Source organism: Bactrocera oleae, chromosome 3 (assembly GCF_042242935.1).
Source record: "Bactrocera oleae isolate idBacOlea1 chromosome 3, idBacOlea1, whole genome shotgun sequence".
Classification (NCBI taxonomy): Eukaryota; Metazoa; Arthropoda; class Insecta; order Diptera; family Tephritidae; genus Bactrocera; species Bactrocera oleae.
In genome coordinates, this window is record NC_091537.1 from 79,219,806 (window position 1) to 79,247,303 (window position 27,498).

The following is a 27,498-nucleotide window of genomic DNA, read 5'->3' on the forward strand; positions in this document are numbered from 1 at the left end:
AGTACACCTCTATGCCAAAAATCAGTTGAATCGGATCAATAATTCTCTTAGTCCCCATATACCTAATACAAAAATTTTCGAACTACAAAGATGTTCGTTATTCTAACAAGCCGCTTTACACCCAAACTTAGCCCCACCTTACTTGTTTTTTAATTAATGTTTTCCATATTTTCATATAACTAAATTTATTAATTGTTATTTGTATATGTATTATTACTTTACTTAAAATAAAAAATATGTGTGCTCATCTTATTTTACTTATATTATATTATATATTGACGTATACATAAACCTACAATATTTATGTACATACATCGTACAACTAATTATATATAATATTATATTAGCTAACATTTTAATATTTACAATGTAACCTATGTATATATGTACGTTACTTAAAGAACCTTAATCTTTAATTTATGCTTTTGTTGTTTTTTTCTATTATGACTTGAGGCTATAAAATGTCTTATATCTAAAAGTATTTGTTCCTTTGGGCGTTCTGGAAAAACATCTGAAAATAATAATTGTAATGCTGTAATAAATATAGTATATGTATGTAATTTGGTAAAGCTCACCAAATATTACATCAATGCACTTTAATTTCAAAAGCGCCAATTTCGCCTTTCGTCCCTCTAAATTATAGTGCACCATTAAATCGTCTGTAAACAATGAACGAAGGACACCATCCACACTTCCTTTAAAGCTTTTTGTCTTTACCAGTAGCCGCGCCTATTTGTGAAAAGAAATAAATATTAATATAATCATGAAAAAGTAGATTCACTTTTGCAGTCAAAATAATTACCATTGCATCATAACTGGCCTTCGATTTTAACTTCGTTTCCACAGTCAACAGTTCTTCTGCCGATGATATGGGAATTTTGGGTGAAAACTCAAAATACTCATCATCATCCATGTCACTGATAATGCGGCTAGGAGATTTCCAGGTACTATGCTTCTTTGTATGAGGCATATACCCAGTAACCAAGGCGCGAGCGGGTGAAGCACAGGTAAAATCAGATATGTCATTTATTTCACCCTTATCTCTACTTGTACGTAAGAGAGTTTCCGCCGATAAGGGTAAACCATTTACACCTATTTTATGTAAAATCCCCAGTAAATCCGTCAGAGTATTATGGGTTATATTATTCCTAATTGCCCACGCCTTAAGTTCTAAGTTTATATTTTGAGGTAGATCCGTATTGTTGTCTTCCATTACATAGTCTGTGCATTCGAAGGAATAATGACCTCCAGAATCACTATCACCTTCGAGTTCGTTCTCATATTTTACACGGATATCGTCCAAAGTACTGAAATCTATGCTATTGCTACTATTTGACAATTTGCTACTATTTCCAATTTCTTGAGAATAAACGTTTTGTTTACGGAATTTCGCCACCGTAGCTTTACACTTCTTTTTCTCTTTCGTCAAGGGTTTGGTGGATGACTTTCTACCCATGTTTAAAATGTATGTATTAAATATAAAATGTATGTATAACTTTCTATTATATTAAAAGTAAGTCAATCTTAACTTAAATGTAAATAGTTTTCTGTTGTTCCAAGTTGTAAGCTAGAAAAAAAGATGAAAAGAAATGTATTATGTATTGTAAAAATTTAAAAAAAATGCAATTACTGTGTTTGAGGGAAAAATATAATTAAATGCTGAAAAACATAATCTATATAAGTACGTATATAGAAATCACGTGTCACGTTTTCTCCGCGGTAAACTCCTAAACTACTAAACGAATTTTAGTAAAATGTGATCCAACTTGGAAGATGGAATAGTTTATATCTTAATTATGTTAAAAGTAACACAACTCATTAATTAAATATATATTTACAAACATTCCTTATGTTTAAAATTTCAAAAATTAAATATTATTTGCTGTAAAATGCCAAAAACATTATTCATTTAATCCATCGATCACACATATGCATACATAATGCAACATTTGATTTGGACTGAAATGCACCAATAGAATCAAATAATTTTAATTTGTAACAATGCAGACACATACGTATGTTATTCACTATTCTATCAATGCAACCCAAATACACTAATTATATTGCACATATATTTACATACAATTTCTGCAAGATTTAAATCGATGAAATCCAAAAACAAAAAAAAAACTATGGAGATTCACTAGTACACTATATGAAATCTCTCATAAAAACTTCAACATAAACAAACTTACTCAATACTTGGTTCCTCACAATGAGGTTTTGTATATGTATATTTCTTTATGTGAGTATAAAATAGTACATTTATACTATTTGTTGTCTCCGTTTACTTTTTTGTTGTTTTAATAAAGTTTGGTTAAAGAAAACTTAATATGAATTGGATAAATAAACTGCAAACACAATTTACCTAGAACATGGTATAATTTACGATGCCTAGACGTTCTACAAACTTTTCTTCAAACGTCAAATTGATGGCAGCAAGTTCTGACAGCGTCACTGTCAATATGTGAATGCCTTTCTAATGTTTCAGTTAGTAATCGACGTTCCGCCCTTCCGTACTTACCGCTCGTATCAAACGAAATTTGTCAAAAGTAGAAATCAGTAGTTCTCTTTCGTTTTCGTTTGACGAATGTTGACATATTCTCGACAATTGCATGTCATTTGTCTGCAAAAATATGTGATCAACTGTTCAAATTTGATCGGCAACTTGCCACTCGACTTGAATGAGTGAGAGTGCGGTAGTAGAAAAGTGTGAGTGTATTGCAACTTGAAAGCAATTTCTTGATCGTGTAACGTCCGGGTTAAATACAAAAAGTTAGATAAGTATGTGTTAGTTACAATGGAGACAATTTACAAGTGTACAAGTTAATTAGTTACCCCCGTTTTGTAGGATATAATTTATGCATTCTCTATGATTTGCTGTTTTAATTGGTCTTCCTTTTATACATTTTAGATAGTTGGCAATGTAAGAAAATTTTCAATACAACTCTGCGAACCCTAGCAATTCGTCAGCTGTTTCTAAATCGTATTAAATTACGTTAATTTTGCCGGTAAATTTATATTCACTTATTAGTCCACATTTGTTTTTATAAAATAGAACTAATTAATCTAAACATAAAAGGTAATTTGAATAATTTCTGCAAAAACATGGAAGTGAGAGCTGTATACAAGGCTGATATAAGTAAGTGCTACACAAATAAATATATAAATCGAAATGAAAAAAACTCGGCAAAATCTAATATGCACATTGTTTAGCGCCAGTGGTACTTGATACCACAACTTCTTTTAGCCTGAATGAAAACATAAGCTGCAGCGATATAGACATGACCATGACAACGGAGGAGGTGTTGCCGGCAGTTAAAAGTACAATAATTTTCCAAGAAAATACACGGGACTTATCTGACAAGTTCACCGATATATCATTAGATGAAAGTTGCGTTGATACCGTTTTAATCGAAGAGAATATTATAGAAAGTGATACATTAAAGGATAGAGCTGAAAATAACAAGACTGAATTGGCTGAAAATAAAAATGCGCCTGAGGTTAATGAACTCTTTCAGAACGCATTGTTGGAGTTAGGCCGCCGTTTGTGGAGCTCGTCAGCAGAACAACAACACTACACTAAAGGTTGTTTGTGGTCGCCAGATGGTACATGTATACTAACACCGGTACATTTAGATGGTAAACAATAAAATTAGTTGTATGCATATAGCAAAATATTTTGAAAATAATAATTTTATTACTTGCAGGCATGCATGTTATTGAACTGCCGAGGGATCTGTATACAGTATCTTCAACACAAACCGTGTTAGCGACGCGCGAGTTAAGTAAACTAGAAACTGCTGTACATGTAAAGGAAGGTGGTACGGTTTATGATTGTGCCTGGTATCCATTTATGAATAGTAACGCACCTGAAACTTGTTGGTAAAATATTTCCTAAATTTATTTCTATTTAATTTTATTAAATGAACTTTGTTTTGTCAGTTGGTTGGCGTCAAGACAACATGAGCCTATACATATGTGGGATGCATTCAATGCGGAGCTACGTTGCACTTATCGCGGGTACGATAGTGTAGATGAGGTGGAATCGGCAATTGCTGTAACATTTTCTAATGACGGCGAGAAAGTGTACGGTGGCTACAAGAAATCCTTAAAAATATTTGATACAAATGTGTAAGTGAGAAACTGTGTGTGGCTGTGTACGCTTTTAAAAATATCTTTATTTTCCAGACCGGGTCGTGATCTAAGCTCGATTTCTGTAAAACAAGCCATCTCATGTTTTGCTCTTACTACAGACAATGACAAGACAGTTACGACTGGTTCTTGGAATGGATATATAAACCACTTTGATTTGCGTGCACCCAAATTGGGTCCACTATTTACGCTTGGCGGACATACTGGTGGCATAACATGGTTACGTTATGCTGTGTTGGCAAACAGTGATAGTTGGTCACTGTTTAGTGGCGCACGTAAGGATAATAAAATATTAGAATGGGATATGCGCAACTATTCCAGTCCAGTAAGAGAGTTTACACGGAATGTTGCAACCAATCAACGCATCTACTTCGACGTGTGTCCTTACGAAGAGCGTTGGCTAGTGAGCGGCGACACATCTGGATTTTTACGCATTTGGGATTTGGAGAACAATGTTGAAGAAAAAGTAAGATTTTATGTTTATTATAATTTCTTACTTTATAATTATTTGTGCAATTATAGCTACCGTTACATGGAGATTGCTGTAATGGTGCTAATTTTCATCCATCCTTACCCATATTGGCGACTACTTCAGGACAGCATCACTTTGTGGATATCACTGAAGATGAAATTGCAGCACAACTTATGAATACAGATTTAAATGAAGAAAATATAACTATAGATTATGAAAATGCGCTAATGCTATGGTGGATTGGTCAGAATCATGTTAGTGATGATGCGTCGGATTTAGTTTAAACATTATTGCATTATTTTTATGTAGCTATGTATGTATATATAGATACATATGTAAAGTTCTATTTTATAAATATTAGTTTTGCTATAAAGTTTATAGTTATTAAGTATTGATTTTTTTTAAATTTAATGAATTGAATATCAATCAGAATGTAAATATTTATATGAAAATAATATACTATAAAGTTTAGAAATGCAATTTAGGTAATAAAAATGCTGAATACTTTATTTGCTGGCCTACTTAGCGTGCACCTCATTTGTCTCCATACAATATATACTGTTATTTGGAATACAAAGTGATTTTCTATTATTTTCAAATTTGTTCTTTATATTAAACACAAGCAAAAACGTCTGACATATTTTCTCTCCTTAGAAACGCTTTAAAAACTCCTCTGCACAGGTACGTGCACGCGCGTTTACAGCTAATTTCATTTCGCTGATTTCCTTGTCAATTTCTTCCATAAAGCTGATAACGAAATCCACCAATTTGTGCTTATACATTTGCTCAGTGTGAAAATTGGTAATGAGAAAACTTATGTCGTAGCCATCGATTGGTTTGCGACGCAAAATTATGAACGACTCTGCACGACGCATCATAAAGCGTGTAAATTTATGGCACAGGATTTTCTCGATTTCATCTGCTTGCTTCACGGCAATGCTAACACGCACCGAATTGATAGAGGGCTCAATTAGCACACGTTCACGTTCGTTACGTGAAATCACTACTGGTGTTAATACTAATTCCTTGCTGGAACATACTTCAACTTCGGGCTTATTGTGTCGCTCCACGACTTGTGAAGGGAAATCTTGTAAGCACATAGCAGCGGTCAGCGAATGACGCACAGCGGTTAAATAAGGCTTTAGTGTGGCGGCCATTATGTTTAATTTGGTTTTGTATATTTCGGTAGCAATAAATTGTTTTAAATTGAATTTATTTAGTTATAAATTAATAATGCCGACGCTGATTCACAATCTTTATCAGAAATTTGTGTTGAGAACAACAATGCAACGAAAAACAACACCCACATTGGAAACGTCAAAATTGATCACAGAATACATTCCACAAAATACATTTAGGTACGGTTGCATTCAAAGCTATGTTTCATATGTTATAAATCAAATTGCAATTTAGTATATATATCGGAAAATGTTGCTTAACAGTATTTAATGGCAAAACACGTTTCAAATACTTTATTTATTAAGAAATGAAATTCTTTCTATTCTATTCAGCTTTATACTTAACCACAAAACATTAAATTTTTGCGATAAAAAAATATTAAATGCGCTCAAATTTAGAAGCCTTGTTGAATATCCTTTGGACTCCATTGCAAATAATTTGGACGTGTCGCTGCTTCATACTCCTGCGAAAGACAGTCTAATACTAGTTTGGAGTGATCCAGTTCGGATAGATCATCCTTAAACATATCTTCCCGACGAAACTGATCTAAGAATGCTCCACGTTTACGCAATTTATCATATTGCGCCAATGCGCGGTTGAATAGCGATGTAATGCCAGTATGATTAGCCATCATTAAACCGGAAACTTTGTGATTGCTCTGTACATATGGTGAGCTACGCGACAAGGCAACCTGTATGCTAGCAGGACCCCAAGGTATGAATTGGGCTAGTTTTCGTTCGCGTATACGCTGCAGCGATTTGTGTACTTGTGTTGGATCAACTTCGCCCTTGTAAGTATGATGCAAAAATATAATAAAATACACTTGGTTATACCACTTAAAAAAATATTACTACCTGTATAATATTTAATATAGAAATGTAGCAGTGATGGTTTGTCTTATCCGGTCCAGAAGAAACCATCATATTTTTGGGCTGCAACAGACGGCGCATAACATCCAGCACCGTCGTTTTACGTACACTCGAATTTGGCTAAAATTAGTATAGAGAAGCTAACAGTCAACATGTATAATTAAATATATTTAATGCTTACATCGTTTTCAGTGGTCAGAGGTGTATATCCTGTCATTAGAAAATGTAATTGTGGTGTCGGTATTAATGGTGCTGTCAATCCAATCAGATTATTATTCATATATGAAGGATAACGCAAAGTAGTTGTACTGACTGACATTATGGTCGATACTAGATTATTAATTTGGGCGAAGGTTGGATTCTCAATATGCAGGCGATCTGCAGCTATCCGATTCAACGCTGTGTTATCCAAAACGACCACACAATCCGCACACACAGTCAGACGCTTAAGAGTAAGCAACGAATTATATGGTTGTACAACAACATCACTTATTTCATCTTGGTTTGGAAATACACTATATGTTTGTAGTAATTTTTTGGGAAAACGATCTGCCAATCGTTCCATGATATATGAACCCATACCCGAACCTGTGCCGCCGGCTATTGAATGGCAGAGCACAAAACCTTCCAGTGAATCACTACCATCTGCCTCGCGGTCAATGATATCAAAAACTTCTTCGTGTAACTTCTCGCCTTGACTAAAACCCGAAGCCCAATTGTTTCCTGCGCCGCCACCATGCTTTGATAAAAATATATTCTCCGGATTATATAGCTACGTGAAATGTAACGAAAAATAAGAACTATTACAGAAAAGTCGCAACTAGATTTCCTCACCTTGGCGTGCGTTGATGTCATTATTGTATTGATAACCCGTGGCTCCAGATCAAGTAATACCGCGCGCGGTATATAATGGTTATCATCAGCCTAAGGGAAGATACTAAATAATATCAATATATGCATATATTATTTGTTTTTCATAAGCCACCTGATAAAAGAAGACATCCTTGCGATCTAAGCCATCGGTGGCGTAATCCTCTAGTACACCGTTTGGTGAAATACCGTGCTCTAGGCATAAGCGCTTCCAGAATTCAAAGCCGACTATAATTTTAATAGTATATTAATTTGTTCAAATTAAATTCGTTTAATTCTAAATTATTATTAAATCTACTTTGGTTTCCGCACTGTCCCAACTGCAAGGTTATGATTTCACTTGGCATTTTGTAAAAACGAAACAAGAAATTTATAGTTCAGTTAAATCTTAACTACTTTTGTAGTTGTACAGCAAGGATTGCAAATAATATTTCCTGACATTGCAAGCCGTTATTTAGTTAAAACAATAACAATATTTGCATCTCAGTTATTTAATACATGTCAAATAGCTGTACACATCTGTGATTTTGTAGAATATTTAGTAATAATTGTTAAAATAAAAAAATAAATATTTTACACAATCTCTTAATAAAAAAGTAAGAATACATACATACATACATATTTTTAGGTTTATAGAAATAAAACAAAATTATTTTAAGTTAAAATCAAAATCCAAAATTATTAAAAATAAGTGAATTAAACAAAATGATCGCCAACAATTTATTACGAACCAAAAATTAGATTATCTAAATAAATAGTAAATTTGTTTTAATTATAATATATATAGCAATTGATCGTTATTAATTTTTTTCATACACTGAGAGTAATCAATAAAATTTAAAGTTCATTATACCCTGAACAGGATTTATTAGGTTTACCACGAATTTTGCAACACCCACAAGGAAACGTCGGAGACCCTATAAAATATGTATGCTATGCCCGTCTGTCTGTCTGTATATATATAAACTAGTCCCTCAGTTTTTATGCTATCGATCTGAAATTTTGCACCTGTCTTTTTCTCACTAAGAAGCTGCTCATTTGCCGGACCACGGCAGCTATATGCTTGCCATACAAACTGAACAATCGGAATCAAGTACTTGTATGGGAAACTTTTTTATTTGACGAGGTATCTTCACGAAATTTGGCATGAGTTATTTTTAAGGCAAATCTAAACAATCTTCGTAGAAAGCCTCTGTATTTCTGAAGGGTATTATAGCTTCGGTGCAACGGAATAAACGTTTTTTCTTGTTTTTGATTAATATACATATGTACATATATGTAATTTGTTTTTCTAATAATTACATATATAAAATACTCATGCCCTAACTACTTTCTTACCTTTCCATACATGCATATATTGTCTATGTTCTCTTATTTTGTTTATAATATTTATTAGCTAGCTTCTGTTAATTTATCATATTAAATAAAATATATTTTTAGAGTTTTTGGTATTAGGAACATTTATGGTAATACCTCCTTATATAAAAATAATTAATTGAATCACGTAAGCAAAATGAAAGAAGGAGTCTTGGTTGAGTTAACCAAAATTTTACTCACAGATAGTTGCTAACCAGACATTGATAAAACGCTCTTTAAACACATAGACGACTGCACGACAGCGAAGTTTTCTTGTTTGCAAATGGCGTCTTGAAGCCAACTTCACAAACATTTTGCAGACGGCAGCGATATGTCACACAGCTAATTTTATATGTGGTTTGACGTTTCTGCTTTTGTTATTTGTAGAAATTGGTTATTTTTAATCTAAAAAAATAAATTAAACATGAGCCATCAGGAAAAGGTAATTAATTTTGCGACGACGATTGCTAAAATTGCGCGTATTACAAATATAGCTAATGAACTGTACAAGGAGATCCATGGCATCCATCCAAGCAATCGAAGGAGTCAAAAACAAGGATTTTTTAAAACTTGCATTAAGCAGCTTAAAGAAAAGAATGATAAGCATTTTTTTAAAACAACTTGGATGAACATTTCTAGCTTTAATTTGTTGTTGTTATTATTAAAACATCGAATGGAACGATTTTCTAATAGAAAGGCAGTTGAGCCCGAGACGCGTTTGGCGGTAACATTAATGTAAGTGAATATGAAATAATTATTACACTGGTAAACTTCAGCGCTTAACAATTTCAGGTTCTTAGAACAAGGATGTAATTTCCATGTGATTTCTATGGCTTTCAAACTAGGAATTTCAACAGTTCGGAAAGTAATATATGAAACATGTGACGCTATTTGGGATGAATTACATGCTGTATATTTGTCACTACCAAACTCACGCGAACTTAGAGGCATTGCAAACAAGTTTTATGTTAAAACTGGCATGCCGAACTGCTTGGGAGCTATAGATGGGAAGCAAATTCATATAACAAACCCAAAGGACAACGGATCTATGTACTACAATTACAAGAAAACATTTAGCATGATATTAATGGCAGCGTGTGATGCTAATTACGTGTTCACATATGTAGACGTCGGGGCTCTAAGATGCCAAAGTGATGGTGGAATACTTGGCCGCAGTGCCTTTGGAAGGAAATTACTGAATGGCACTCTAGAAGTTCCCTGTAACACAAACTTACCGGGTACATCGACTAGCTTTCCTTATTATTACGTCGCCAGCAGTGCGTTTCCACTAAAAACAAATTTAATGCGACCGTTTCCTGGCCGCCATTTAACAACAGATAAAGACAAATTTAACTTAGCGTTGTCTAAAGCCCGACTGCATATAGAAAACGCATTCGGAATTTTGGCCAATCGATGGAGAGTACTGCATACAACAATACATGCTTGCCCAAAGAATGTAGAAAAAATAGTTTTAGCTACGGTAGTACTTCATAACTTTTTAATGTTACAAAATGACAGGAACTACTTCACCCTTGAAGTTGCCGATCACTCAGTAGACAACCAAGAAATACACGGCCGTTGGAGAGAAGTAAAGTCTCTTGAATCGTTTCAACCAAAAACTGCTAATCGCTCATCTACAAGCGCATTCCAATTACGTGAAAAACTAAAAGAATTTATTTCAAGTAATACTTCATAATAATAATTATATTCATATAATACTATAGTTCTCAATAAAACACAAAGCTTCTTTTATATTACAAAACATTTCTTTATTTCAAAAAGTTAAAAAGTACTTGAGGTTCACATTGACGATTAACTACTTAAATATAAGGAATTTAATTTTATATAACTAAAACTATGCTTATTACTCTTAAAAATTAATTTACTTACGCACATTAATACAATCGCATTATTTATGTACATCTATTTTAAAAGACCTGAATAAAATTTGTCAATTTCCCCAAACACTAAAGCCGATACTTTGGCCTCTATTTGATTGACGACATTTGGAGGAAGACCGGCCTCTGTTATCTTCGCCGCTAAACTGGAAAAGTGAAGTGCGGTAGTGTTCTGTTTTTGTGTTTGCTCCACGAATGCCGCACAAGTTTCGGAAATGCTTGCGCCTGCCAAATTCAAAAACTGTTGAAACTTGTCACTGTACTGTTTCTGCGCACAAAGATTGTAAATTAATAATGAAAATTGTCAAAAGAAAACAAACAACTACCTTTTTTTGAACCTCTTGCCCCCATGCATGAGAAGATCTACACTGAGAACTTTCGCTTGCCGACAACGATATATTTGCTGAATCCTCTTGTTTTATTTCCAGTATATCGTTTTCGTCTATACAGTCCACTTCTTCGCTTGAACTTCGAATAGTACTGTAAAATAGATTATGAAATAATCATAACATAGTATATTTACTTACCGTCTGGCATATTTAGTATTATCCAAAAAAGACATCGCTTCTAAATATTTCCATGTTTTCTTTGCAGTTTCAGCGCTATTGCCGGTAGAGACTTGCTTCATTCTTTTGCACCGTTTATAGGTGTCACGGAGGCTCTTCCATCTTTTTTTGCATTTCAATTCTATTAATGAATTGAATATCAGAATTTGATTTAGTTAATCTATAGTTTACCTTACCGCCCAACTTCGTGCGTGCTGCAATCTCCTTCCATGCATAATCCTTTTTCTTTAAATTTTTGTAATCCTTCTGCGCTAGATCGTATAGAAACGGCCGATTACGCACTTCTTCAATTAACATATCATCCAAATCCATAGTCAAGCCTGAAATATAACATTTTTATTGTTAACGAAATCTAATTTAACAATTAAACATGAAAACCTTACCAAATTAAAATAATGCACAGCGCAAGCAAACTAATGCAGTTTTATTTTAAGAATGCAGCTGTTCGTTGTTGTATTAAACACATGCACGACAGCGAAATTTTCTTATCTGCAAATGGCGTCTTGAAGCCAGCATCTTGAACATTTTCAAGACCGCAGCGACATATCAAACAGCTGATGTACACAATTTCGTTGTTGCCGTACTAACACCTATCATTGCAATAAAAAAATTTAGATATAGTTTTAATTTACCAACAGCGACAATTTCAAGCCTGCTGTTTAAATAAATGTGCCCATAAGAACGTAAAGCATAAACAACAGAAGCAGAATATATCATTTGTAATAACAATTGATTATATGAAACATACAAAAAATTTTACTTTAAACAAAATATTTAAATTTCATTGCAGTGAAAGGTTTTAGTACGGAAACCATGGTAACCCTTTTACGATGACGACAACTTCATCATGATAGCATGTAAATAGCAAAAAAAAATTAAATATTTTGCTAATTCGTGAAATAAACATAATTTACTACTTTTTGTGAACACTTTTAGTAAAATTAATAGAATAATGTTGCGTGAAAATATTTGGGTTATTTTCAAATAAATATATTTAAATATTGACAACTTGATTGACAATTAAGTGCATGGCTAAAAGGAAATGTGATTGCGAGGTTGTATTCATTTAAATATATAAATATAAAATTTATTGATTTTGAAAAATGAAGTGCGCAGGGCGAGTTGCAATAACTGTTATGCAAATAAACCAATAAACACGTTTTTTTAGCTTTCCTTCGGATATAAAAGTTGCTAAAAAATTGTAAATTTTTTATAGGATAAATGAATTTCATAATCATAATAATTATAATTTCAGAATCTTTTCACCATAATTTCATTTAAATAAATCAGAACTATTATTAATAAATGTATATGCCAGTATATAATATAAGAAATTACTGCCGGATGTATCGCAATTGCAATCACTCACTTAATTGGCAATTATGTTGCCAACAGATAAAAGTATTTACTTAAATTAATATTACTAAAACATTTTCCTGTTACATTATTCTGTTTATTTTATTAAGTTTTTTTTTTCTTATGAACTAATAAATTAAGTATATTTCACGAATTAACACAAGTGTTTACGTTTTTGTTTACAATTTACATGTTGTTCTATGCTTCTTCTTTTCAATTCAAAAGAATTGGGTCACAAGATGGCGGTTGCCATAATCTTGTATTCTATGATCCTTGCATTTGCAGACAAGAAAATTTCGCTGTCGTGCAATCGTGTCGTGGAGTGAAGGATGAGTGGAGTCGTTTTTGTATTCAGCGTTTGACACTTCGTTTCGTTTACGACGTTGGTTTATGTTATGAACGAAAGAAGGAACAATTTTTTTTACATTTATTATAAGTTTGACATCTCTGACCAATTTATGTACATACAACTTTTCTTACATTTCTTGACAATTTATACTTTAACAACTAAGTTATGAAAGGAAATGGTATGTCAGAATGAAGGCTTTGCTTTCCGTTCTACTCGTTAGTAAGAATGGCAATTGTTGCTTGGCTAAGCGTAATAAAATGAGTGGTGCCCAACATTTTGCTTCGCTTTATTGCGTTCGATGTGAACGTATATCGAACTTTTCTATCGAAGCAAAAGTCTGAGAAGTTCTATGTGAATCACCCATTTGTGTCGTTTAAAACGTTGCTCTTCGCAATCTTGCCCCTATCATTCTCGTTTCCGTTCCGATTAAGTTGTTCGTGAAAACGGAGTTTCAGATTGACGAATGGAAGGAAGTGTTAAAATAAATTAAAAAGAAACCATCGTTGAAGTTATTTAAGAAAATATTAAACGCCATTCACAGAATATCAATTGACACTTTCCTCCAGTTATCTTCAGATGATTATGCTTTAGTAGGCAAATCTCTCCACTTATTGCAGATGAGGACATCGACTTACCTTGAGAAACTAGAGTGACAACTGCAAAATAGCGTTTTGTATACTATTATAGTTGGGGAGAAAGTCCCCAGAGCCGTTTTATAAAATCTATATGTTATTGTCTTCAGGGGGTATTTTTGTCTAGAGGCCCGAATTTCGTGTGTTTTTTAGCAATTGTTAAAAAAAAATAATTTGATATTTTTACTGTACTACATATTTTTATCATTTGTTTATTTATATTTGCAGAGTACAAAAATAATTCTAAAATTTTATATTGAGTTATGTGTTCTTGAAGTATAGAAGGTCGTGTCCTCGCCGACAAGATTTCTACCCTTGTGGTCATTTGAAAAATAAAACTATGATGGATTCTTGATATTAAAATGGTGGACTCTTAAAAAAAGGGCGAAATTGGCCAATTTTTGAAAAATATTGCAAACTTAAATATTTTAGAATATTCATGCTATATTTCTAGTAAATCGGCTGATTGGAACTCGGCGAACGCATCCAAAAAAAGTAGTTTCGAGAAAAAAGCGCTTTAAGTTTCCTCCTCCACAGTTCAAAACGTTTCAGTTACCACGACACTAAAACTTGAACATTTTCGATCGTAAATTCTTTCCGTATCGAATTTGATTTCGATGCGGATTGAATGATTAGTCCCACTATATCTAATCCCATCAAATCCAGTGGTCATAAAACTAATTCCTCCTAATACCACAACCTTAGCTTACATCATTGATTTCTTTTTCAATAATTTCATCTACAATGAATACTGACTCACCCATCTAATTGGTTGTCTGACAAATTGTATGCCCTTTAAATTCAAGATATAATTTCCTTAAATTATAAAAGATCAATGGCATCTTGTTCAGACTTACATACAAAAACCTCACACAAAAAAAACTTAACATTAAAATTTCTTGTTGTAGTTACTTACTTCCTTCTTTTGCTCGGTAACAAAGTAATCAACTGAAAATTACAACAACACGGAAAGCAATCACAGCATAACCGACAACAGATCAGCCGCATCACCACTACGCACTTGTCTCATCAGCATAAGAACAACAAGCGTTGGAAAAATAAAGGCAGTTGTGAGCGCATGCGCAAATGCGTAACAGACAGATTTTAAGCGCAAGCGCGAAGCAATGAAAAAATATGCCAGCTGTGGCTGAGAACGGATAATTTTATAAGCGCAAAAAAAGAGTATTAGATTGTATTGTATCAGTACGAGTACAACAAAAAATATTTTTGAATACAACAAAAAAACATAAATAAAAGAAAATGAAATTTTACTTTGCAAGTATATACGAGCATACAAAATTCTTGAGGAACACTGTGCAAAACACCTGCGTTGTGTGCGCTTAGAATGTTGCTTTCCGATAAGCTTCGGTTGTTCCTTCTTTGTACTTTTGTTTGGATTTTTTCAAAATTATGTTTCGGTTTTTTTGTTATTTTATTTAATTCTGCAAGAAATAAATAAAAAATTGGCAACATTATATGACTATTGACATCTTATGGTGTGACTTGGTGTCGTCTTCTGCTTCTTCTACTTCCATTATTATTATGCTTGTCATTCCTTATTTTTAATTACTTGAATTTAATTACCATGCGCAATAAGTAACTAACTTGAGCTACAACAAAAGTTAACATTGAAAAGCGTACACAATAAAAAATTACTAAAAACAATTCTTACAATCAAGAATTTCTGCAAAGCTGAGACAAAGTCAGGGCTAACTAGTTCTTCTTGAATTAACCATTTAAAATTAACGTGTTCTCAACGTACCACAAGGTCCAACAGCCGCTTAACTAAGGAATTAGAATCAGTGAGTGCTGCCAAGTCCGTTCAAAAATTTCCAGAGTTTGGTCAATATATAATATAACCGATAATATACAGTTTGAAGTCAAGCCAAAGGAGCAAGATCCTAATACTCATCCTACGGAGGCTAAGGAAAATACCGATTACAACAATTTTTGAATCAGAGTTGCACAAGAATACTAGGTTAGGTTAGGTTAGTTTAAGAGTTCGATCCTAACTGGGATCTCACTTGGACAGCTTAGAATGCCGGTCCGTTGTGGTACCTTAAACTCCTATATAATTGACCGTAAGATCCGCACAAATCACAGACAAAGCGCTTTGAGCATATCACAAATTTGCTAAAGCGGCTAATGTCAGTTTCGGCTATGTCTCATGGTTCGCCGAAGGTAAGATTACCAAGATGTTTCAACCTCAATGGAGGGGAAAATGCTTGGATGTTTACACCTCACCTTCCTCCATACCACTTTGACAACTTGCGTCCGACAAGATTTTTAGTCTTACTGCTTGAATGCCTATTGTAAAATGTCCAGTAAGAATTCCTACGATTGCGACAAAATGAACTTTGCTAAGAGCAAATAGTTTAGTAGATATCCTTCGTTCTTCTTTAGTACAAAAGGATCTCGAAGTCGTGGGTTAATATTATCACACAGCCCCAAAATATGTTCTACCATGGGTCGAATGACGACAACCTGCACTCCGAAGTTTTTCGGCCTTTCTGAGGTCTAGTGTCATGAGATTGTCATTGCATATTTTATTCGATAGGGTAAAAACTGGTCAATTGGCGTGGTCCCGCCCACTTTTAGTTGAAACCCACTGCTTCAGTGAAAGTTAACGCTTTTCTTGTTTTTACTATAGATTTTTTGCGAACACAGTTGTCCCCAAAAGCCTAATATTGAATCGGATCTTCTTGAAATTTTTTAAGAGCCCATAGAACAAAGCGATGTCGTTAGGGAAGGTTGAGTGGCTTCAGTTCTTGCACAAGTTGTATTTTGTACGCTTTAAATTTAAGATCTCGACGTAAAATACGCCAAGTCGTTCCATACGTTAGTCCGACTTGCTGCGAACGGCGCCGAATTGACTCTGCACGCCGAATCGACTCTTCGTGTATACTCTCAGCTACGCCGGCTATATTTTCTTCACTGCGTGTTGGACGTGGTCTATTCGGTCGAATATTATCCAATAATGAATGCTGGGTCTCAAAATGGGTAATGGTGTTGCGATTAGTATGCTCAGTAAGCCGATTATGTTGCCCTTAAGTTGAGCGAAGCGCGCAAAACACATTCTTTACAGAACGTGAAAGTTGAACGATTGTTCAGGCATAAGTCTTTTCATGATGAAATGCCGAACATTACTGGACAAAAATAATATGACAGCTTGACACGACTCATGCGTGATCTTTCCAAAAAAGGTTATTGAAAAAAGTACCTATACTCGGATCACCCGTTATTTCATAAACTTTTACTTTATAATTTTTTTTATAATTTTGTTTTTATACATTTTTTTTTAGAACACATTCGTCGCCGTAATAAATGTTCTTTGGCAAAAGCGTGAAGGTCAGCAGCATTTTGACTTCACCAGATAACACACCAACCACAAACAGCAGTATTGCCGTCGTTGTTATTGTTGCAATCACTGCTGTTAATAACACGCTGGTTCAATGTAGTTATTCACATGGATGTATGTACATAAATACTTATGTCTTCAGATGGCGTAATTTGATATTGTTATTATATAAGACGCTATTAAGCAGCAACCGAAGCAAGAGAATAAGAACAAAATAATAGCAGGAAAACCGAAGAGCAGAAAAAGCAAGCATATAAAAGTACACAGGTAAAGCACCTTAGCAAGCAAGCAGCAAATCTAAAGCAATGACAACAACAAGAGAAGGAACAAGCAGCATGACAGCGGCGTCTAAGCGCCAGCCGCTGATTGTAGGTACGTACTAGCTGCCAAATATGTACATAGAAAGGCAGACATTAGCATTAGATATACGCGCAACTCCTGTTTGACATTAGCGCTCGCGTTAATTCACTGTTTCGCCACCAGATGCTTTGCGGCTCCACTTGGTATTTGACTTATTAAAACACCACTAAGCTTCCTTCAGTTTTGTACATACATACATACATACATACTATGTGTGTGTACAAAAGCTTCATTTATTTTCGCTGTCCGCCCGCTGTTCAATCTCTACAACAGCCTAGTCCATTCACAGCTGGCTTATCTCCAGGCGTGTGTTGGTGATTATTTGGTCGCTCGGCCGTGCCGCGTTACGTTGCCTGCGTCGGTAATTATGCCACACATGCTCGTACACATGACAGTGCGTCCGTATGGAGGCTGAGTGTCACCAATTTCGTTTCATTCGGTATTAAATGACGGGTGTGACAGTTGTTGAAATGCTCAAAATGAACTCAATTAAAGTATTAAAGTTCCGTAATGTGTTGACAATGTTCTACTTTTTTTGCACTAAATTTATTTTAAAGGTGGCGATAGCGAAAAGTGGTGGAATTAGCGCTGATAGTTGTCATTAATATTTAATTTAGCAAAAAAATATTTACGTTTTATAATGTTTATTTTTCCATATCATGCTGGTATGACGTAATTTACTAAATAAGTAAGAATGTCAGGTATGTAATCGAAAAATCAATTCAAAAACTAATGGCTAAATCTAAAATACATAGTACAAGTAGTCTATACATAAAAATTACGTGGCAGATTCTTTGTCCAGTGTAAACTACTAAACTATTGAATCCATTTTAATAAAATTTAGCATATTGTGTCCAGTTTGATCTAATTTAAAAGATTGAAATATAATGGAGAAGTGTGTCTAAGGAAATATAACGTATTTTCACAATGACGCCTGCTCTAACAAAAGTGAGTTTAATATTTACAAAACTATCTGGAGAGTTAATTTGGTACGAAATTTTAACTTTCTAACGCCAATTGGCCTCGTAGCTTGATGGCACTTATACAACGCGAAGTACAGTTTACAAAAGTCATCTATTAGTAACATATGAACATCTTTTGACTAGATCTTAAATTTTTCGCATTATCAATAAAATTTTCAGATAATTATATAGCGGTTTATAATTACGATTATTACGTACGCGGCAAACACTATTAAAACTAAACTATATGCACCCACATATATTAACTGAATATTTTCGGTTTAACGGAAGCTAAATTTGTAACAGTTGACAAATTTCCTTCTAATTGTCAATTTATAAACAAAAAACTACGTGCAAATGTTTTTCCTAGTGCTCCATAACGAATTTCCAACATTTTACTACTAAATAACTTCCAAAACCTGATTAAGTGCCTCGAATTGTCGCTCATTTCATAAAAAATAGCCTGCAATTAATTATATGCATATCTATTTCCGTTTCATGGGCATTTATGTCGTAAAAATAACATTATTTAATATACAATTATGATACATGCATTTTAAAAATATAAATAAATAGTTCTCTAAGGCGCCATTTGGACATATTAATTACGGCTGTGTTGTCATATACCCTTACATTGACATAATCCATGAAATATCATACCAGTTATTAAATGGTTTTATACTTTTCCACTGTTACACAGTGCTTTGGTTAATTTATAAGCGATTTCATGCATGCCAAAATGCAAGTTGTATTGAACGTTTTGTCAAAATATTGAAATATTGCATTTACGGTATTGATTTAGTGACATTTCAAGTATATATTCGTACACAAATTCAATGGCGCGGCGTGTTTTTGAAGTTGGAGCGTAAAGTTTTTCAAGTGCCACAAGCGTGAGTGTGGCACTAAATGTAAGTAAGTAACTCATGGGGGCACGGTTGGTTGCTTTAATTGACAATTAATTGATTGACATTCATGGGCAAGCAATAATTTTTACTATTTTAAATAAATTTTTTGTAATCGAATAGTAATATAATTCCTTAAGTTTGTTTTTCTATTTTACCAATAGTTCTGAAATATGGTATATCTTTGTTAGGTGTTCGGCCGGGAATTTATTTGCTGTCAAGTACAAATCAATAAAAGATATCTGTATATGTATTGCGCTAAATGCAATATATAATATAATTTCGAGCTCCTAACCCATTTTTTGTGTCTTACTCATAATCAAAAAGAAATAAGGAGTAGTATATATTTCAAAATCGATTCACTACCAGTCCTTCTTCTCATATAATGTCATTTTGATTTCAATTAGTTGATTTCACTTTACAATAGGTGACAGACAAATAAGGCTTAGCCGATACGTATCACTAAAATAGGGCAATATTCTTCCAAACTAATAGATAACGTATCTAATAATATCCGGCCCCTCGAATGCATTTTTTGTTATCGAGTTAGTTGTATGTTATCTTACATATATGTACATATATAAAGTCTAGTTAAAATACATCTATTATTTTTGAATTAAATTAAAGATATAAAGATAGATTTACCATAGTTAGAATGATCCGAAATTGGTCAAATATGAACCGTTGTGTTGAATAACTTGTCACTCTCTCTCCATCCTCGTCTCTATTGGCAAAAAACTGGGACAGTCGATTTTCATAAGCTTCACTTGAGGGGATTTTTTTTACTAACAAAATCGTTTACCATAGACATGAGAAGGTAGTAATCACTTGGTAGCAGGTTTTGCATATAAGGTGGATGTATAAGAACCTCTCAATCATACTCCCGGAGCTTTTGGCGAGTCACTGTCCATCTGTGAGCATTAGTCCGTATTAGTAGTTTGGTCGAAAAGGATCAGCGCATAATAGCTGATTCCCTACTAATTTCACCAATTACATTGAAAACTTTCCTGACCGTCAGTTCCATCTTAGTCATCGTTTGCGCCAGCTCACTACGTTTCTACCACCACCTTTTTTGCTTAATGTTATCGCAAGTGACTATTTTGTTGCGATTCAGATGGAAATTCGATCAATGCGTATTTTTTGCGTTGACTCGTGTAGGAACCATACATCGAGCTTCGTTTTGTATTCAACCTTATTTTAATGGTTATAAATGGTTTTATGCAATCATTTGCTTCTGACAATCGAAGCAGTATGACGAGCTTCATGACGATCAGATTCGACGATTTCAATTATTTTTATCGATACTCTCTTCCCGGTGAGTGACTAAATTAAGTTGACAAGGTGAGTTGTGAGCCAGTGCATTGTCATGGAAGAGCGCTTTATTCTTCGTAAATGTAACCGTTTTTCTGAAATGTTAATAATTCGACATAGGTCACAGGGCTTCGGACCGTTTTACGTTTCTACAGGTGGTTGCACGGTGGACAACTCGTTTCCGGCCTATAGTACAGTCTTCGTCTTCCTTCCAGCTGCTTTCTAGGTAGAAGTCCACTCTTTCACTTTTCCGCTGCCTCTGGCGGGGGCTAAGGATTTGTGTTTCGTCCAAACTTAATTATTCCTTTCTCGGTTTTTATTTTTTAATGAATTAAATTAATTTTTAAGTTTTTTGTTTTAATATTTATTTTTTAATAACTTTTTTTTTATTCATTTCTTTAATAATATATTTTTATTTTGTCTAACTTCTTAAATAGAATGCATTTTTTAAAATTGTTTTTATGTTTGTTGAAGTTTTGGCGATAATTAAATATTCTAAATAAAGAAAACCACGCGTAAACTTAAATAAGGTTTTGCTCTTATTCTCAGAAAACTTAACTGCGTTATAATAAAATTTTAGTGCTTGATGGCATATGTATGAAAAAAAAAACTTTAATCAATTAAAAACTGGTCAAAACTGTTCTAAAGGTAACATTTAAGCATAAAAACAATACTAAAGGCAATCATAAAAAGCCGACAATTAAGTATTGAAATTATAAAAGTGTCATGTATACCCACCGTTTGGCTCAACTCCCTTGCGCGTGTAAAAGTTGAAATTTAAGATCTTCGCTGAAATATTTATGATTAATTATTTACCACAACCGTAAACGTCTAAGCTGTAAAACCACACACACAACTCCTAAAACCACAATAACACTTACATAGAAAACTTTAAAACGGGTTGAAAAAATAATGTTAGCAAAATTTTTTTTGTCAAAAAATAAGTAAAACAAGTAAGGAAGGGCTAAGTTCGGATGTAACCGAACATTTTATACTCTCGCAAAGTCAAATGGTATACTCGTTTGAGATTTCTTTGTGGATTGACTGATATTTTCGGTAGAAGGTCAACTATAGGCACTGGGGTCCACATATTTAGTACTTAGGGGTTTGAACAGTTTTGGTTCGATTTAGACAATTTTTGGCCGCAAGGTGGCATACTTTAATTGCATTATTTACGCAAAGTTTTATCTCGATATAATCATTGTTACCTGATTTGCATAGTGGAAAGTGAAAGAATCAGATGGAATTGAAAATGGTGTTACATGGGAAGTAAGCGTGGTTGTAGTCCGATTTCGCCCATTTTCGCACTATGACATAGAAACACGAAAGGAACGTTATGCACCGAATTTGGTTGAAATCGGTTGAGCAGATCTCAAGATATGGGTTTTCACCTAAAAGTGGGCTGTGCCACGCCCACTGTCTAATTTGGAACGCGGTTCCTATAAAGTCAATTTATACCATCTCAGAGATAAAATTTAATGTCTCTGGCGTGTTTAGTGCTTGATTTATCGCGCTTTTAGTAGTTTTTAACAGTACCGTTATATGGGGAGTGGGCGGAGTTGCAACCCGATTTCAACTATTTTCACACCGTCAATAGAAGTGCTAAAAGCATTTGCTTCCAGTGAATTTTGTTGTTATAGCATTAGCGGTTTAGGAGATATGCACATTAAACCTATTAGAGGCGGGACCACGCCCACTTTTTAAAAAAAAGTTCTAACTGCAGATGCCCCTCCCTAATGTGATCCTGTGTACCAAATAACAGTCTTGTATCTTATTGCGGAGCTTAGTTATGGCAAGTTATTTGTTTTTGATTAATGGCGTTTTGTGGGCGTGGCAGTGGCCGATTACGCCCATCTGCAATACCAACCGTCTCACGGTACCAAGAAACATGTCTACCAAGTTTCATAAAGATATCTCAATTTTTACTCAAGTTAGAGCTTGCACGGACGGACGGACAGACGGACGGACGGACAGACAGTCACCCGGATTTCAACTCGTCTCTTCATCCTGATCATTTATATATATATAACCCTATATCTAACTCGATTAGTTTTAGGTGATACAAACAACCGTTAGGTGAACAAAACTATTATACTCTGTAGCAACAGGTTGCGAGAGTATAAAAATCGGTAAAACCCACACAAGCATCTTCTTTTGCCTTTATTTTTGGTGTGGCATATACAAACTGTATGCCTAGTACTTGAACAATTTCTCTACAAAAATACTTTTTTTTTGCACTTGGGTTTTTAAACCAAAACAGCACTTTCGCCCGCACAATTTTGGTTTCTGGCAATGCAATTGCTTTGAAATTTCAAACATGGAAATTAATTTGATTTTTTTACGTGAAACTAGACATGTGCGGCTCATTAAAATCGAAGCAAGCTGTCAATGTTTAAAATTTCGGCATCTTTTTGGTGATCCACATATGTTAACGTATACATATACATATATATCGTTGAATATATGTATGTTAGATGTATATGTGCGGGGTCTCCAGTTCATTTCGAGTGTCAGACGGGTGTGGCAACTTAATTATTGTTTTTTTGTTTCAACTGTTATAAAGTCTATTATGGTCAATTGCTGACTGTTACTGGTAGTTATATAATGTTATTGTACTATTTAAAGCTAATTGGGTGTGTGATATATATTTTGCAAGACTTTAAGTGTACAATGATTACATCAAACAGCTTCATTAAGAAAGCAAAACACAAATAAATAGAAATGAAAACCTTTAAGAAAAGTAGAGTAAGTAATGAGTTGAAGAGATTTGCGGCGGATTAATTTGTAATAATATTTACCATTTTGAACCGATAAACAAGTTTTGACAGTTAACCGATTTTTAAAAGCTTATGTAGTTTTTTTTACTAGTTTAATGAATATTTAATTAGTTTTGAACAAAAAAAAAAGATTCTGAACTGTTAAATACTAAGTAATTGATTATTTTTGAACCTTAAACCGCCCATTTCTACTAGTTTACTAAGTTATCGAAATATATTGACCCTGTAAACAAATGTGTAATAGTACACCGATTTTGAACCGATAAACAGATTTTGATAGTTAACCGATTACAAACCATAAAATAATTTTGATCCGTTAACCGATTTTTAAAAGTTTATCATACCTTTTTTTATTAGTTTAATGAATACTTATTTAGTTTTGAACCACATAACCCATTCCCAACCCCAATTTTGAGCTTTAAATTAATTTTAAACCATAAAACGATTTTGAACTGTTAATCCCCTCTTTTCTATTAGCTAACTGAATAATAATAAGCCAGTAAATAAATTTGAAAAAATCAACAAATTTTAAACTGTTAAACTAATTCTTAAACACAATCCTATTGTGAACAGTTATACGCTTGATTTTTATTTATTTATGGAATATTTAATTAAGCAGAAATTTTCCACAAACGAGTGATCTCAATACAAAACCGAATAAGGGCTTAGGAAACCATCGAGATATTAATATGTTTTTAATCTAAAATCAGAGACATGTAAGTATTGGATTATTAAACTTTTGATATTATAAAGCAAACTTTACATCTCTTAATTAATTAATTACTATTTGATTTAAATTTTATTTTTAGTGTTAATTTGAATAATTTTAATATAATTTTAATTTAATTTTAATATTAATTTTAATTTTAATATTAATTTTAATTTTAATTTTAATTTTAATTTTAATTTTAATTTTAATTTTAATTTTAATTTTAATTTTAATTTTAATTTTAATTTTAATTTTAATTTTAATTTTAATTTTAATTTTCATTTTCATTTTAATTTCAATTTTAATATTATTTTAATATTATTTTTAATTAATTTTAGTTTTTATTTAAATTTGAATTTGAATAATAAATTTAATTTTAATTTTATTCTTAACTAACTTTAGTTATAATTTTAATGTAAACTTATTATAAATTTTAAATTAAAATTAAAATATAGTTAAAATCTAATTAAAAATTAAATTAAAATTAATAACAATACATTTTTATTTAAACTTTAATGTTAATTAGTATTATTATATTTATAATTATCAATAATTTTAATTTAATTTTTAATTTTATTTAACTTTATTTGATTTTAACTTTATTTTAGTCTTAATTAATTTTAGTTATAATTTAAATGTAAACTTATTATAAATTTTAATTTTAAAATAAAATAAATCTAAATAAAATTAAAAATTTTATTTAAAACTTGTTTTAATTAAAATTAAAATTAATAATAATTAAAATTAAAATTATAATTTAAACTAATTAATACTACAATTAAAATTAAATTTATAATTAAATTAATAATAATTTAATCTAATCTAATTTTTAATTTCATTTTAACTTTATTTTAATTTTAATTTTAAGTTTAAGTTTAATTTTATGTTAACTTTACTTTAATTTTAATTTCAAGTTTAAACTTAATTTCAAGTTTAATTTTAATTTTATTTTGAGTTTTAATTTATATTTGAATTTGAATTCGAATTTTAAATTTAACTTTACTTATAATTTTTATTTAATTCAATTTGTGTTGCTTTATAAAATTAAATTTTCTTTCATTTATTTCCCGCTTAATTTAATTTTAATTGATTTATGTAGTTCTAATTTCAATATGTTTTAACTGTTTTCAGTTCATTACATTGCATTGCTGCGCCAACTTTCAATTTCTATAGCATTGACCTCTTTTGACCGCAAATAGTACAATATTGCCATTATTTGTTGTTATTATTGTCGGTGTTTTTGTTTTTATTGTAATAAATCATAAACGTGTTAACTACTCATATTTAACCGCACCACTTGTGTTCCCTTTTATGTATTACCCACTACTATATATTTACCGTTTACTGCCACCACCTCTAGTACGTTTGAGTATGACACAATTGCCCACCTGGGGTGTTTGTTATGTGACGCCTGTTGTGCGCAACAATCACTTGCTGTACTCTCAACTATATGCTCGTAGATATGTATGTCTTACATAAATACGACTACTGCCTAGTATATACCTATGTATTAATGTATGCGCTGTAGAGTTCAGCAAATACTCAGTATGTATTTGCATATTCATGTGCTTTTGTAGTTCGCAAAACATATGTTATGTTATCTTTTCTTTAAAATTTCATTACTCATTTATTATGCTATCTATAAACATATGTATTTGACATTCGTACCTACAACGAACATATTGGTTCGAATTTAATGCTATGCGCAAAAAGAGTTTTTACATTTTAAATTAAATTTGAATTTCTTTGAAGTCAGTAAGCGGCAGAAAATTGCTATGTAGTCAAGATGGATGAATGAATATACATATGAATGAATCGTTGCTTGAATGCAAATGTTATACACTTCAATTTGCTTATCTATTGTTTGTATTATTAGTGTAATTTATTACTTAACCAAATTAGTGTTTAATTAATTACTTTGCTTAGTTTTGTTGTTGCAGTTGTTGAACTTACCTTTCGATTTTTTTTAGTTTTTTGCCTTGTCGTCTTATATTCGGTTGAGAAATCAAAGTTTAAGGTGAGGCTGTAAACTGGGTTATGGATAAAGATTTATGTGTCGAACCGTTATATATACATACATATATATGTATATACTAACAAAAAATTATGCTAAACGATACACTAGTAAACTTGCATAGATTGACTTTCAATTGGCAGGCTGGCAGGTCAATTACTTCAGGTTTGCCGCTTAAGTCTTTTCTACCTTACAAGTTTGCATACATATATATATATAAATTTATGCTTTTGTTTTTGTTGTACAAAATTTTTTAAGTTCTCAAATTACTTCCATTTTAAGTAATTTACTTAATATATTTTTATTAATTGAGTTAAATTTATTATCTAGCAGCAGTGATATATTTCAATTTTCCTTTTATGGTTGCAATTAGATAGGCAAGCTTCCATATTAATTTTTTTTAATAAATCTGGCTGTATAGACTATTTCATTTTGAGGGTTTCTTCGCTTGAAATAGTTTGCACTTTTATATATTATTAGCGAGAAGTTAGTAAGAGAATAAACAAATATTTAGACAACTGTAAAATTCTTAAATGTTTGTTAAAGAAATATACTAATGCACACTTTAGGCGGTACTCTCAAACGACTAATACAGAAACAAAAGTATTTAGAACAAGAGACTTTAAATTCACCCACACTCCAATCCTTATATTTCTTTTTACAAATGCTACTAGACTCGTCGCTCTTTCTCTAACAGCTAATTTCAACTGATTATTAATTGTTATTTTAAGCTAACATCGTTATCGTATGATTGTTAATGCAAAACTGAGATTTATCTAACTATTTGGGACAGTCCTTTAAGATATAAATATATACTCAAATATCTTCATTGCTGCGGCATCAGTTTATTAAAACAGGTCTGTTTTATAAATCAACAATAAAAGCATTTTTATACATTTCCTAATTCTAATAATTCTCATGTTCAGAAACATATTTTTTCTCTGGTTTGTTCCTGCAAGTTGGTAATCCAAAAATTTATAGGCCTTTCTATAATGCTCGTTGACGAATTGCTTTGGGTACTTCAGGGTGTGGTTTAGATAATTTCTCAAGGAAACCTTGTTTTATTGGTCTAAATTGGTTCCTCTAAAGACAGCTCCAATTCTCAACTGTTCATACTTCTTTTACAAATGCTAATAGGTCAAATATAAACATCTATTTATGTCTGGTTTTAAAGTACTAAATTCACTCTGTTACACGTTTTGCGGCTTACAGAAATTTAATTGGCAAGAAAATCCCCTTTTTTGAGCAGGTCTTATATTTTTGTCAGTTATTCGTTACTTTAATTACTTTATTTATTATTATTTATTTATTATTTTTGCCCAGAATCCATAAGACTCCTGTGGTTAGCATTTCGGCATTAGTGGAAACACATTGAAGCACATTCTGAAGGTTGACTTGAATTT

The 27,498-nt window shown here is 32.4% G+C and overlaps 6 protein-coding genes across 9 annotated transcripts; 2 read left to right on the forward strand and 4 right to left on the reverse strand.

Annotated features, from left to right (window-relative positions):
• Positions 1-168: 168 nt before the first annotated feature.
• On the reverse strand, positions 169-2,431 carry LOC118679764 (uncharacterized). Its single transcript, XM_070106986.1, has 4 exons — positions 2,196-2,431; positions 803-1,567; positions 576-729; positions 169-511 (listed from the first exon to the last, which is right to left on the reverse strand). The coding sequence occupies exons 2-4, from the start codon at positions 1,454-1,456 to the stop codon at positions 396-398; spliced, it is 924 nt and encodes a 307-aa protein (XP_069963087.1). The 5' UTR covers positions 1,457-1,567; positions 2,196-2,431; the 3' UTR covers positions 169-395.
• Positions 2,432-2,906: 475 nt separating this feature from the next.
• Positions 2,907-5,838, forward strand: WDR79 (WD repeat domain 79). Of its 2 annotated transcripts, XM_036363560.2 has the most exons (7): positions 2,932-3,011; positions 3,083-3,142; positions 3,217-3,642; positions 3,711-3,885; positions 3,946-4,134; positions 4,192-4,621; positions 4,678-5,838. In XM_036363560.2, the coding sequence occupies exons 2-7, from the start codon at positions 3,109-3,111 to the stop codon at positions 4,909-4,911; spliced, it is 1,488 nt and encodes a 495-aa protein (XP_036219453.2). In that variant the 5' UTR covers positions 2,932-3,011; positions 3,083-3,108; the 3' UTR covers positions 4,912-5,838. The 2 variants fall into 2 exon arrangements, with proteins under 2 accessions (XP_036219452.2, XP_036219453.2); XM_036363559.2 differs by having other exon boundaries at positions 2,907-3,142.
• Arpc4 (Actin-related protein 2/3 complex, subunit 4) lies at positions 5,108-5,939 on the reverse strand. Its single transcript, XM_014240869.3, has one exon. It carries the CDS (start codon positions 5,782-5,784, stop codon positions 5,278-5,280), a length of 507 nt encoding a protein of 168 aa, XP_014096344.1. The 5' UTR covers positions 5,785-5,939; the 3' UTR covers positions 5,108-5,277.
• Positions 5,940-6,071: 132 nt separating this feature from the next.
• LOC106621855 (tubulin gamma-1 chain) lies at positions 6,072-7,999 on the reverse strand. Its single transcript, XM_014240863.3, has 6 exons — positions 7,844-7,999; positions 7,661-7,773; positions 7,510-7,599; positions 6,857-7,447; positions 6,661-6,795; positions 6,072-6,593 (listed from the first exon to the last, which is right to left on the reverse strand). The coding sequence occupies exons 1-6, from the start codon at positions 7,890-7,892 to the stop codon at positions 6,201-6,203; spliced, it is 1,371 nt and encodes a 456-aa protein (XP_014096338.2). The 5' UTR covers positions 7,893-7,999; the 3' UTR covers positions 6,072-6,200.
• Positions 8,000-8,991: 992 nt separating this feature from the next.
• On the forward strand, positions 8,992-10,663 carry LOC106621856 (uncharacterized). The gene is made up of 2 exons (XM_014240865.3): positions 8,992-9,636; positions 9,694-10,663. Exons 1-2 carry the CDS (start codon positions 9,326-9,328, stop codon positions 10,595-10,597), a joined length of 1,215 nt encoding a protein of 404 aa, XP_014096340.1. The 5' UTR covers positions 8,992-9,325; the 3' UTR covers positions 10,598-10,663.
• LOC106621857 (uncharacterized) lies at positions 10,646-11,983 on the reverse strand. 3 transcript variants are annotated; one of them, XM_014240867.3, is made up of 5 exons: positions 11,749-11,983; positions 11,542-11,685; positions 11,327-11,486; positions 11,126-11,279; positions 10,646-11,061 (listed from the first exon to the last, which is right to left on the reverse strand). In XM_014240867.3, exons 2-5 carry the CDS (start codon positions 11,675-11,677, stop codon positions 10,825-10,827), a joined length of 687 nt encoding a protein of 228 aa, XP_014096342.1. In that variant the 5' UTR covers positions 11,678-11,685; positions 11,749-11,983; the 3' UTR covers positions 10,646-10,824. The 3 variants fall into 3 exon arrangements, with proteins under 3 accessions (XP_014096342.1, XP_036219463.1, XP_069963088.1); XM_036363570.2 differs by having other exon boundaries at positions 10,646-11,067; positions 11,126-11,267; positions 11,749-11,972; XM_070106987.1 differs by having other exon boundaries at positions 10,646-11,067; positions 11,749-11,972.
• Positions 11,984-27,498: the final 15,515 nt, after the last annotated feature.